This window comes from Triticum aestivum, chromosome 6B, assembly GCF_018294505.1.
Source record: "Triticum aestivum cultivar Chinese Spring chromosome 6B, IWGSC CS RefSeq v2.1, whole genome shotgun sequence".
NCBI lineage: Eukaryota > Viridiplantae > Streptophyta > Magnoliopsida > Poales > Poaceae > Triticum > Triticum aestivum.
The window spans coordinates 634,186,477-634,200,199 of NC_057810.1; the positions used below are offsets into that span (position 1 = coordinate 634,186,477).

Consider the following 13,723-nt stretch of genomic DNA (forward strand, 5'->3'; position numbering starts at 1 on the left):
CAAGTACTACAGAAGAGAAAGCTTGAAAACATGCAGGGGCACGAAGTCTTCCCTAAAAGAAAAGGCTGGGGGCCATTACCGAAAAAGGATGGGTCCATTGACCAAGTGGCTGTAGTAATCTGGATTGTCTTAAGCGCTAGTGTTGAGTTTTTGGAAAAAAAAATTATGTTATAGTTTTCCCTATGTTGAGCTATTTAGACTATGTGCTGTTTTATAGTGTCTGCAAGGGAGTTTGAACAAGCTGCATTGGTGGTTTATGAGAGGTGATAACATTTGTATCCCGTGCTGTTGTAGTTCTTGAGCTTTCAACTTCTATAAAAAGGTCGGTAGCATGGCACTCTTTTACTCGAAAATAAAAATAAAACACGCTCGCACGCAAAATGTAAGCAAGGAAGAAACAACTTCCCATGCATACTACATAAAATTAGATTAATCAGAAGGTTACAATACACTTCCGGGAAAATGTAAGCCGGTGTCGTGTGATACACGTGCCACACTTTAGTCCATTCTTATACTTAATAGGCTACAAATATATATCCTTCGGAAAGGGATTAGGGGATTTGAGCAACCCAAGACCTAAAGTTTTTTTTGCCTACAAAAAACCACAGGATGTTACTCCCTCCATATCACAAATATTAGGTTTGGATACTGACAGGATTTACCTTTGACCAAAACTTCTACTATTATTATTTTATGAATATAATTCCAAGACAACGCTAAATATATAATTTACAAGTATCAGTCGAAATATTTGAAACATTGTTAGTGGTCAAAGGTTTGAAAGTTTGGAATGCTAAAAATCTGCCGCCAGATTTTTAGGCATGGCAAATGCTAAAAAGCTGAACATAGCAAGGATTTGTCATGCTTGCTAAAGGAAATTGCCATCCTCGTGAAAACATAATTTGTTGTAAAAACCGTTCGATTTGCCATGCTAAAAAATAATCAGACGCTCGATTTGTAGCAAAATCCAAAAAGTTTGGCTTAAGACAGGTCCAAAACGACATGTTATTTGTGATATGGAGAGAGTATCAGTATATATCCATGTAATGCAAAATAAATATACTAACTATTTTTCATAAACTTTCCTAGATAGTGTTGCACCTTTATTTTTCTAGATTTCTCCTTTAGAAAATTCTAAGCCATTTCTCACGAAGGACTTGGATTTACGTTGCAAATATAGCAACCAAAATTACCCACCTTGGTAGTATTTTGCAAGCTTTGATTGGTTGAAATAATGATGACACAGTGAATCAATGTTGTAATTTACCGTTAATAATCAACAATTGCAATATTCCTCCAAAACAACCTAAAAATCAGGACCAAATTTAGGCCCAAAAAATTTCCCCAATGTGTGTTCCCCTCCTAGCTTGATCTGTTTGCACACAACAACTCTAATCAAACCCCCTCTGTAATCCTGCCCCAATTACCTATAGTGTCACTCACATATCCTACTCATGGGGTAGAAGTGATTCAACCACCCCCCACTTGTTGCTACTCTCCCCCTCCTTGCTCCTGGTCGCCTGCCCATCCTTCCCAATGACGTTGCTGATCGCGGTAGCGATGGCCGCAGAGAACTGATTTGGGTTCGACGCCATAGTGCCGGCATTGTCAGGCAACGCCGTTGGCCTGACGTCGTCGACGCCTACGGTGCCCCAGAACGGCCTCTTGCCCCCTCCTAGCCCAATCCCGCCGCCGTGCGAAGGGTTCGGAGGCCACGGATACTTGAGGTGCGTCGCTGGCTGAGCGGACAGCGCAGAGGAATGCCCGAACATGCTGAGGTGTTGAGCGCCGCCGCCGCCCATGTTGCCGGACATTAGCGGCGAGGCGGACGAGTGGTATTGGGAGCTAGAGTTGAGCTGCAGGTAGGGGCTGAGGTAGGAGGAGGACGCGGCCGGTGGGCCACCCGAGACAGCCGCGTCGGAGCTGGTGCTAGAGAGCAGCATGAAGGTGGCAGCGCCGGCGCCTGCGGTGGCGGTTGACGCCATGGCTGTGGCGCCGACGGGGAGCGGGTGGTTGTGCGTGCCCTCGTACGTGGTGATCAGGATCGACATGTCCTCCTGACATCTCTGCACCTGCACCATCTCAAAACAGTTACGATCCATGCACGGTCCACACGTGACGATCAGGCAGGTAGGCTAGAGTGCTGGTGCAACAAAATGGGGCAAATTTGGTCTCACCTGCTTCCGCACTGGGCAGGCCGGGGCGACGGTGCACCGGTAGTAGGCTCTGGGGCACGGGTTCCCCTTGGCGACCTTCTGGCCGTACTTCCGCCATTGGCACCCGTCGTTCATCTGCAAAGCATCGAATTGTGACTTGTTAGTACTCCAAGAAGAGTGCAACGTGGGGATCGAGAATGATGCGCCGTGTCTTACGGTGGGGCCTTGGCATCGGACGCGCACGGAAACCCTAGTCTTGCGGTTGGCCGCGTTGACGCCCTGCTGGCCCCCGACCCCGCCGACTGCGGCGAGGTCGCCTGATGCAGGCCGGGACATCCTACTGCTCTCCAGCAGCGCGTAGCCCCTCGCCTTTCCGACGTCGCTGACGATGTCCGGCGCACCGCCGTCGACGACGTCGCGCCTCGCTTCATCCTCGTACGACGACGTGCGCAGGCTGAGGGACAGCCCTAGACCCTCCTTGCCGTCGTCGGTGTCGTCGCTTCCCACTGACGGCCGCAGAGCCGCCTGGTCCTCCTTGCTCTTCGCCTCCGGCACCGCAGCCGCAGCCGCAGGCGCCGTGCCGCCGAGAGAGAGGAACACCTCGGTCTCCTGTGCAATCACACAAATCAAATCACACTCGAATTCGATCGCACGTATCTAGAATCGGCCAGATGGTAATTATGGTGTGTCACGTGGCAGAATAATTAACGGCGCCATGCACGAGATGAGCCCCGGCTTATCTACGCCTAGAACATGCATAGAGTAATTGGTTAATGGCCTAGCTTAACTAGCTAGTGTTGAAGCTTAATTAGCGCTCTTACTAATACTCTACTACTCCTATACTAGCTAGGAGTAGTTAATTAGGTTATTACCTTAGGCTCCTGATCTGCCGGCTGCTTCTGGTAAGCGGCCAGCTTGGTCTGCAGCTCGTAGTAGTCGCGCACCGTCCGGTCCACCACTCGCCGGAGCATCTTGTTCTCCTCCTTCATCTTCTCCATCTCCTCCTGCATCGTGCTCAACTGAAGATAGAAAGATCGATACATGTAAATTAATTAATCAGATAGAAGATATGTGAATTTGCTACTTGTTGCACCACATATAGTCATATGCATATACCTCGTCTTGCGCCATGGCGGTATGGTCATGGTCGCCGTCGCCGTCGCCAGGGGCCGCCTCTACCATGTGCTTCTCTTCTGCGCGAGTTCCTGCACCGTCGCTCTCCTCATCGTCGATGTCGTCGCCGCCGTCGTTATCAGCAGCAGCAGCTGCAGATTGCTTGTCCTCCTCCATCACACCTCCTTGTTGAGTACCATACTTGATCTCCTCCTTGGAGCCGTCTCCTCCTCGGTCCACAACCACTTCAACAACCTCTTTGGCTGGTGCCTCTCCTTCCTTGATTTGTCCCTCCTTCTGCAGCCGCGGTGCGGCCTCTCCGGGCTGGTGATCGCCGCTGCCGCCGTCAACGTCGTCGTCCCTCCTCTCGAGATCTATGTCCGCCCTCTTCCTCTTTGATGATGACATGATCGACCCTTGACCAGTTTCTTGTGTGTACCTTTGTCTCTCTGCTAGACTGCTACAGCTGAAAGGAGGAACGGTCTTAAATCCCAATGCCGCTTCTCCCGAGGCAGCTAAGTCAATGTCTGGATGTCTAATGCGTATTAAAAGGGTTAATGAGGAGGGGAGACCCCTCTCTTAATCCTGTTATCACATGTCACTAGCTATTTTTCTATTCTACCAACTTGGCTCTAGGAACATGTACACGCCAACTTAGTGTGCCAGGCACACATGTCAGTGACACATCGTGGAATACGGGTCTTAATTACAGGTCAAGCTAATCGATGAATTAATGGTGAAGGGTTAATTTGGAGGGTGTGTGCAGTGCAGCAGTGCAGGGTGTTGTGATCCAAATGATAAGGATACCAAGGTCAAGTTGGGGCCTGATCATGTGATGCGTGGAGCGCTTCTGGCGCTAGGGATTAGTATTTTATGGAGCCCAGGTCAACTCTTTGGAGTTTCTTTTCCGGGCTGCTACCATCACCCACCTTAATCTTCCCATCACCAAAATATGACACAATACTATGTTGAGACTCGGTTTCCTTTCATACATGTACATGTCAACTTTATACTGTAACTTAAATGCAGGCCGGCCATTCAAATTCGTACGGGTATACGTATTGTGAGTTATTGACTTATGGTATGAGACTAAAATTTAGTACCCCTGGTGGCTTAGAGGTAGTTAATTCTAATGAAGAAGATAGCTGTCGACAGACTGATCATCACAAAATTAAGAGCAAATATAACAACATGCAATATTTATTTGATGAATTACGTTACGTACTATGGAACTTTTCAAATAAGAAGGCATGTGAACATTTGAGTTGCTTGAGCGGCAAGCTCAAGTAATTAATGACTTGTCCAAGCATATACTCCCTCGATCAGGGTTTTGCAAGGCTTATTTGGTTTGTAAGTCCAACTTATTTACGTTTGACCAAGTTAATCAAGAAAAGTACCAGTATTTACAACTTCATATAATTACAGTATGAAATAAACTTGATGATAGATCTGACATTGATTTGATATCATAGATGATGTTGATATTATTCTCCATAAAATCTGTCAAACTTAAAATGATTTGACTTTAGACAAACTAAATGAGCATTGTAGGCCTGGACGGAGTGAGTAATGTATATCAACCTAATTATTTTTGTGGATTATTGCATTGCTGCCTTTTCTAGTCTAAGAGTACATTCACTTGTTACAGCTGAATTCTAACTGTGTAATAATTTTACCCATCAAAAAAATATTGCTACAATTACCCTTTAACTAGTTATAACTTTATGATGGTTTTAACCTAATTTATCTTCTTTCAAACATGCAAGCTAAATCCACAGCTGGCTTCACGGACAACTAAAAGTCATATCCGGTATGTGGTATGCAATTATGCGGCCTGGCACATTTGGACACAATTTCATAGAAAAAATGAGAGAATTTGACATCATTCTATACACTCCAAACACAAGCATCCAACTAAGTTGTTCGCATGTCAGTCGCCATGCCATCCTAACAAAGTATGGGGTCTAGATTATTAGTTCGAAGAAATAATAGAACTGTGTAACATATGTTACAAGGTCAAAAGTAGGGGGTAAACGTGACATATGTCACAGAAACCCAAAGTTTATTCGGTTCCTATAAGAGCAATGGCTTACTTGGTTTTTCAACTTGATCAATGCATGGTTTTCGGGTTCCATGCATGTAACCCTGTCAAAAAGTCTACAACGTGTTTGGTTCCGGGGAATTAGAGATGGGAAATGGGCGTTGAGAGGTGAGCAGATTAAAAGTCCGTTGTTTGATTAGAGGTAATGTGAGTTTAAGTGGGAAGGGGAATGGGAGTTGAGGAAGCCAATACCCACCTATTTCTTACCGGGGGTACCCTGATAATTCGTGAGACAGAGTTTCATCCCGCGCTAATTCCCACCATATACAAACCAAAGGAATGGGAGTAAAAATCTAATTTCCATGACTAATCCCTCCATAAACATCCTTGTGCAAACTCTCATTCCCCAGCCCAAGTGTTTAACAACAGGCTGCTAAAGTAAGAAAACTACAAAAAGGCTAAAGTAAGAAAACTAAGGCATAACGATTTTTTTTCTAAGGCATTGCGATTCACACAGGACATATTATAATTGCTTCGATGTCTCAACTTGGACCTCTGCAATGGCTTATGCCACATGCATGTCATTCCATCGCCTGCATCATGGAAAGCCATAGTCATCATGTTAGACTGTATTTACATATAGCTTCTGTGTATATGTCTTGTATATTGTATTGTACACCTTGGTGTACCCCTTATATATATGAGATAGCCACACCCTTAACGGGTGTCGTGCAGTTTCCCAAAACCCTAAGTCTTACATGGTATCAATCCTAACCGGTCCTATGTCTTCCGCTGCCGCCGCCGCCGCGATCGCACCGAACTCCATCGCCGCCGTCGCGCCGGCCCCTGTCACAGCGCCTACATCGTCGTTCCTCTCCTCATGCCCCTGGTCTCGGTCTACACCGGCCAGTCCTCGATGGTGGGCGCCTCCTCGGATCAGCCACCGCCGCCGTCACCGGCCGCGCCTCCGCCGGCCCCGGGAGATCCTTCGTACGCTGGTCCCTGGATGGGATCGGCGACCTACGGGCCCTACGGGGCCGCTCCCCCGCCGCCCGCAGGCAACTACGGGGCGGCTCCTGTCCCTGTCAGATCGCTGCCCTACGGCCCCTACGGGGCGGCTCCTCTGTCGACGGGCCACTACGGGGCGCCGCCTGCACCTGGTGCCGCGTATAACGCGGCGTATGGCGCCTCGCCCTACGCGGCCGCTGCGGCTGCACCTCCTGCCGCCGGCACAGCGGCGCCCTACGCGCCGTCAAACCCGCAGCCCTATGCGGCTGCACCTGGCGCCGCGAACGCCGGGTCGGACAGGGCCCCGCCACCGCCCTTGCCCTACGGCGGTTACTACCCTCCGGCCATGGCTGCACCTGGTGGTTCATCCCACCTGAGCTGCTACACGTCGCCTCCTCCTGCTGATCGTGCCGTGGCCAGTGTGCCGTTCTACTTCGCACATCTAATCCCAGTGAAGCTGACGACGGACAATTATCTGTCGTGGCGTGCACAGGTGCTGCCACTTCTCCGCAGTCGCTGCCTAGAGGGCTACGTCGACGGTTCCTTGCCGTGTCCTCCACCACATCACCCGGCATACCATGCGTGGGTGGCTCAGGATCAGGCCATCCTTTCGGCAATCCAGTCGTCACTCACCGAGGCGGTGTCCTCCTTGGTCCTCTTCACTGCCACGTCCCAGGAGGCCTGGTCTGCCCTTCACACCAGCTTCGCATCTCAGCAGCAGGCCCGTGCTCACACTCTTCGTACGGAGCTGGGGGAGACCAAGCTTCTTGACCTCAGCATTACCGACTACTTCGGCAAGATGACACGTCTCGCAGACACTTTGCCTCCATTGGTCAACCGCTTCGCAAAGAGGATTTCACCACCTTCGTCATGAACGGCTTGGACGACGACTATGATAACCTTGCTAAGAACATCAATGGTCGTGATACTCCACTTGAACCCCGTGAGCTCTACGCCCGCCTCCTTGCCACGGAACAACGCATCAAGTCCCGCTGTACCAACCCGAGTTTTATCGCTGCCAACGCTGCCACTCGTGGAAAAGGGAAGCCTTTCAAGTCATCTGCAGCGGGCAAATCAGCACCACTGACTTCACATCCTCCACGGTCGCCTGCCGCTGCCCCCTTCCCCATGACCGGGGGTGGCCGTTCGTGTGCTTGTTGCCCTTCATGTGGCGTTCAGCTCCCCTGCCAACTGTGCAACATTCCAGGTCACGTTGCTTCCCGTTGTCATCGCCGCTTCAAGCAGGGCTTCCTCGGCGTCGGCAACAATGGCAAAGGCAACGAGAAACAAGCTGCCTTGGCAACTCACGAGCCTGCTCGTCAAGCAGGCCACACTCCATCATATCCCATTGATCCGACTTGGTATATGGACACGGGCGCTACGAATCATCTGACGGGCGAGATGGGCAAACTCTCGGTTCAGGAGCCATACTGTGGTCATGATCAGGTTCACACCGCCAGTGGAGCAGGTATGCACATATCACATGTTGGTCAGGCCTCTCTTTTAACTCATAAACAAAAATCTCTCCATCTTCGTAATGTCCTTAGAGTTCCTTCTGCTACTCGTAGCCTATTGTCTGTTCCTCAGCTTACTCGTGATAACAATGTTTTCACTGAGTTTCACCCTTTTTATTTTTTTATCAAGGATCGGGCCACGAGCGACGTTCTGCTTAGAGGTCGCCTGCGCGATGGATTATATGCACTTGATCTGCCTTCTGCCCCTCGAGCACTCACTAGTGTCCGTGTGTCGCCTACTCATTGGCATGCACGGCTCGGCCATCCTGCCACTCCCATAGTTCGTAGTGTTCTTCATCGTCATAGTCTTCCCGTTGTGTCCAATAAAGATGTTGCCACAGTCTGTGATGCCTGTCAGCAAGGCAAGAGTCATCAGCTTTCGTTTTCAGATTCGAGTCGTGTCGTCAAAACTCCACTTGAGCTTATTTATTCTGATGTATGGGGGCATGCCCAAACTTCTGTGAGCGGTCATAATTATTATGTCAGTTTTATTGATGCTTATAGTCGGTTTACTTGGCTTTATCTTATCAAGCGTAAATCTGATGTGTTTGATGTGTTCCTACAATTTCAAGCTCACGTTGAGCGTCTTCTTAAGCATAAGATTATTCATGTTCAGTCAGATTGGGGGGGGGGTGAATATCACAACCTCAATTCCTTTTTTAATAAGCTTGGGATTTCACATCGCGTGTCTTGTCATCATACACATCAGCAGAATGGCACAGCTGAACGTAAGCATCATCACATTGTCGAAACCGGTCTCACTTTACTTGCTCATGCATCGGCACCTTTTCGGTTTTGGAGTGATGCATTTTCCACTGCCTGTTTTCTCATAAATAGGCTTCCTACACGACTCCTTGGATGAAAATAGCACTTGAACTGTTGCTTAATGAGGTTCCAGATTATACTTCTCTCAAAGTTTTTGGTTGTGCATGCTGGCCTCATCTTCATCCTTATAATAAGCGTAAGCTCGAGTTTTGGTCAAAACTTTGTGTTTTTCTTGGGTATAGCTCTCTTCACAAAGGGTACAAGTGTCTTCATATTCCATCCAACCGTGTCCACATCTCATGTGATGTTGTGTTTGACGAGAGTGTATTCCCGTTCTCGTCTTTGTCCACAACTCTCCCACCTCCAGTCTCCTCCTCGCCATCCACCCCTCCACTGCCTGCTCAATTTGTTGATATTGCATATTCTCATGCTTTGTTGCCTAATCATGCTGCAGGAATGGGTCGTGGAGCTCGCCTTGAGTTGCTGGAGGAACCGGAGCCATCAACTACACCTGACGTGGGGAGTGGTCGTGCATGCACCATGCATGCCTGGACCAGGCTCCTCAGCGCCGGCTCTGCCCGTGCCGGCCTCCTCTGAGGCTGGGCCGGTCTCGCCTGGGCCGGCCTTGCCCGGGCTGGTCTCCCCTACGTCGGCCTCCCCCGAGCCGGTGATCCCACCTGGGCCTGCTTCTCCCGAGCCGGCGTTCTCGCCTGGGCCGGGCTGCCGCACCTTGGTTGGCCTCGAGCCGACTGATTCGCCCACCCAGTCGATTGTATCACCCGGGTCTGCCTCGCCTGGGTTGGCCTCGTCCTCGCCTGTCGCCACTGCGTCGTCACCGCCTGCGTCGCCGGATACTTCTTCATCGCCGGTGCCGTCGCCACTTGCTGCACCACCTGCGGCTGTTCCTCTTCGACCACATACTCGCAATCGATCCGGTATTATGTGTCCCAAGCAACGCAAAGATGGGACGGTGGCCTGGCTTGCGGCATGTGTTGCTCATGTCAAGGACGATCCTTTGGCTGAACCGCGTCACTTTCAGGTTGCTCTCGGGATTCCTCATTGGCGCCAAGCTATGGAGCAAGAGTATCAGGCATTGTTGACAAATGGTACTTGGCGGCTTGTTCCCCCGGTCTCTAGTGTCAATATTATTGATTCCAAGTGGGTCTTCAAAGTTAAGAAGCATGCTGATGGTTCTATTGAATGCTATAAGGCACGGTTAGTGGCGAAAGGGTTCAAGCAAAGGTATGGTCTTGACTACGAGGATACGTTCAGTCCGGTGATCAAACCAACGACTGTACGACTTTTGTTGTCCTTGGCTGTTACTCGGGGCTGGTTCCTTCGTCAGCTGGATGTTCAGAATGCTTTTCTTCATGGTGTTCTGGATGAGGAGGTTTACATGCGTCAGCCCCCGGGGTTCGTTGATCCTGCTCGCCCTCATCATCTGTGTCGCCTGGTCAAGGCGCTCTATGGGCTGAAGCAGGCTCCTCGTGCTTGGCATGCCAGATTGGGCTTTGTTCTTCGGTCACTTGGGTTTGTTCCCTCTACTGCTGACACCTCGCTCTTCCTTCTGCATCGGCCTCAGGTGACGATGTATCTTCTGGTATATGTTGATGACATTATCCTCATTAGCTCCTCGGATGCTGCTGCTGATCGTCTGATATCTTCCTTGAGTGGTGATTTTGCGGTGAAGGATTTAGGAACGTTGCATTACTTCCTTGGCCTGGAAGTTTCACGTTCTTCTATTGGCTTGACACTCACGCAGCATAAGTATCCGATGGACCTGTTGCGACGGGCAGGTATGCTGAAATGCAAACATGACATGACTCCTATGTCTGCTACTGACCGTCTGTCTGCTTTTGATGGAGATCCTCTCACCTCTGATGATGCCACTGAGTATCGTAGCGTTGTTGGTGGCTTGCAGTACTTAACTATCACTCGGCCAGATATATCATATGCAGTCAATCGTGTCTGCCAATTTCTTCATGCTCCTCGGACTTCTCATTGGACAGTGGTGAAGCGCATTCTTCGCTATGTTTGCTTTACTGCCTCATATGGTTTACTCCTTCAGCCAGCGCCGTCTCCTATGCTTTCTGCTTTTTCAGATGCAGACTGGGCTGGTAATCCAGATGACAGGCGATCCACGGGGGGACATGTTGTCTTCTTTGGTCCTAACTTGATCGCCTGGGCTGCTCGCAAACAAGCTACAGTGTCCAGGAGTAGCACTGAAGCTGAATACAAAGCAGTTGCAAATGCTACAGCTGAGATCATATGGGTACAGTCCTTATTGAGAGAGTTGGGAGTTTCTCAAACTCAGCCACCTGTTCTTTGGTGTGACAACATTGGAGCTACATATCTCTCATCTAATCCAGTGTTTCATGCTCGGACAAAACACATTGAAGTTGACTATCACTTCGTACGGGAACGTGTTGCACAGAAGCTACTCCACATCAAGTTCATCTCTTCCAAAGATCAACTTGCTGACATCTTCACGAAGCCTCTTCCACAACCTCAGTTTGTAGGATGCAGGCGCAATCTTAACATACTTTGTACTTCAGGGCATAGTTAAGATTGAGGGAGGGTGTTAGACTGTATTTACATATAGCTTCTGTACATGTCTTGTATATTGTATTGTACACCTTGGTGTACCCCTTATATATATGAGATAGCCACACCCTTAACGGGTGTCGTGCAGTTTCCCAAAACCCTAAGTCTTACACTGAGTGCCTAATTGCATATAGCTTCTCCATCTATCTCCGACTGCTAAGGCTAATATTTATGGAAACAAATTGAGAGGCTATCATATGCCACATGATGCGTATAAAATCACGAGTCAACTTACTTGGGCCCACACAGAATTTCACTAACCATGTTTCATACTATTGTATGATCAACTGTGCTCACTTGCACAATAACTTACACTTTCGATCTTGATCTAGAAGAAATCTGCTGCCTCATGATGATTGAGGTCAACTGGTTGTTGGAACCAAAAAAAACTGGCTTATACAAGCTTCTCCTTGTTGACGTTGGACTTGGAATAGATCTCAAGATTCCTGTGCATTATTAACGCCAGCAACAACGTGATTAACATATTACATTACACTGGTTACATTTATCTCACAGCTAATTTATTTGGACGGAAGCCAACTTAGTCTGCCTACTGCGTCACCGAGTTCTGACTTGTGCTGTCGTGTAATAAGTAACCTTTTTCTTGCTAGAAAAAACAGCAGCTCCTGCTCCTCTCAGTCCATGAGAGGAGGAGGAGCCCCGTACGAAATCCCTAGTTGTGCACGTATGGGTATGCATAAATATTAGCACTAGACCTGATCAACATTTCAACAGCAAAGCATGCACGCACATAGTGCTACTCCTACAAAGGTAGAGTCGTGAGGCATGAAACATTTGTCCAGTTTTTTATGGTCTCCGTTGTAACGCCGACGACCTATGTATAGCTCGCCGGCCGGCGTCGTCTATTTCGGCGCGCACGGCCGCCGGTGGCGACCACGACCGGTGCTCTCGTTGGACTAGCTAGCGAGCGAGCGTGCTGCGAACCGTGTGTACGTGGCATCTTTCAGTTTTCCACGGGTCGTTTCACGTGGATGCATATGCATGTATGTGTGGTCGATCGCAGCGATTAGCGCGGTGTAATTTGGATTGTTTCTCATGTCACTTACGTGGCCAGAGGTGCGTGCGTACTTACCAGCTATTGCCGGCCGGATAGTGTTTTTGACGGCGAACAGTGGGTGAAGTTTCCTAGTCAGAGCTGGAATCTTTGCGCATCTGGTCGACATGTACTGTTTTCACCACTGATTGGCCCATCGAACGGAAGGCTTGACCTGATCCTTCGAGATAAGGATCAGCCGATCGATCGGCCAGTGAATAACCTTGATCAGCGATTCACCATGTGGCCGTGTGGATTTTTTTTTATTTTTTTTTGGAAGATCGGCTGTGTGGATGTGAACGTAGCGTCCGCTGATCGTTATTCTTTCTGAACAAGGTCTCATTGAGAATTAGGGTGAGATGCTATCCCAAAGATCAGTTCAGAACTTGAAGACATTAGTGTTCTCTCCTCTTGGATGGGACGAAGAAACAAGAAATATTAGCACTTTATGGATGGAATCCTAGATTTGAAGGCACTTGTAGATTTCAGTGAGCAATAATACGAAATTATGGAAGTTGAAGATATCACTAAAAGTTAAAATATCCATGTGATACCTTTGTCAAGGTGTTGTGCTGATAAAGGGCAACCTTTGCCTGTCGCAATTGAGAAAGGAACAAGAAATGTAGGTTCTTTTTTGGCACATGACGAGACAATTAAACATCTCTTTTTTCAGTGTTTTTTATGATCATGACGAAACAACACAACACCTTTTCATAGACTACCCTCTCGGGAAATTACTTTGGCGAACGATTCATATAGCCTTTAACATTATTGCTCCAGTTAGCACTGAATCGCTATTTGGGACGTGGTTAGCTGGAGTAGAGCTAACCACTGCGTCTCGTATTCGGATTGGAATATGTGCGCTTATTTGGGCTATATGGAACTGCAGGAACGATATGATTTTTAACAGACAACATACTTTAACCTTCTTGCAGGTCATCTTCAGAGCTACGCATGGATCCGTACATGGTCCTTACTCACTCCTATGGACTCCAGGGAGCCTTTGGTTACTGGGTGCAACCAGTGAAAGATGGTAGCACGGGCTATTTTCAACCGGTTTGGATGGCGGTCTCATAATAGGATAGGAGTCTAGGGATCTTGTCCTATTATACATACCGGTTGTGGTATTGAGCTTTTTATGTTTTCTTTGCTCCGCCTGCGAGTTGTAATGAATCTATGACTTTGTGCTACTTCGAGACTTTTAATAATATGGCTGCATTCATCGTTCAGATGCAGAGGCCGGGGGCAAACCTCCTGTTCCAAAAAAAAAATATCTTCTTTCAATGTCAGTTCATGCATTCTGCATGGCCAGTTATCCAAATAGCATACAATCTATATCCGTCAAGAAGTGTTATGGTCACTAGATCGATGATATACCTAACAAATTTGGCTACATAGAAATGATATGGTCTGTAATGGTAAAACTTCTACCCACTTGCATGTTATCTATCGTTGTACTCAGTAGGTT

At 48.4% G+C, this 13,723-nt stretch overlaps 1 protein-coding gene across 1 annotated transcript; it reads right to left on the bottom strand.

Annotated features, from left to right (window-relative positions):
* Nucleotides 1-1,357: 1,357 nt before the first annotated feature.
* On the bottom strand, nt 1,358-3,685 carry LOC123134626 (probable WRKY transcription factor 9). Its single transcript, XM_044553841.1, has 5 exons — nt 3,273-3,685; nt 3,029-3,175; nt 2,373-2,765; nt 2,178-2,291; nt 1,358-2,072 (listed from the first exon to the last, which is right to left on the bottom strand). The coding sequence occupies exons 1-5, from the start codon at nt 3,675-3,677 to the stop codon at nt 1,449-1,451; spliced, it is 1,683 nt and encodes a 560-aa protein (XP_044409776.1). The 5' UTR covers nt 3,678-3,685; the 3' UTR covers nt 1,358-1,448.
* Nucleotides 3,686-13,723: the final 10,038 nt, after the last annotated feature.

Bases quoted from the DNA above. Each gene is read 5' to 3' on its own strand.
- LOC123134626 (XM_044553841.1), bottom strand. From the start codon at position 3,677: ATGTCATCATCAAAGAGGAAGAGGGCGGACATAGATCTCGAGAGGAGG. The intron at 3,176-3,272 runs GTATATGCATAT...TTCTATCTTCAG, and splicing joins CCGCCATGGCGCAAGACGAG to TTGAGCACGATGCAGGAGGA. The intron at 2,073-2,177 runs GTGAGACCAAAT...GAGATGGTGCAG, and splicing joins CCTGCCCAGTGCGGAAGCAG to GTGCAGAGATGTCAGGAGGA.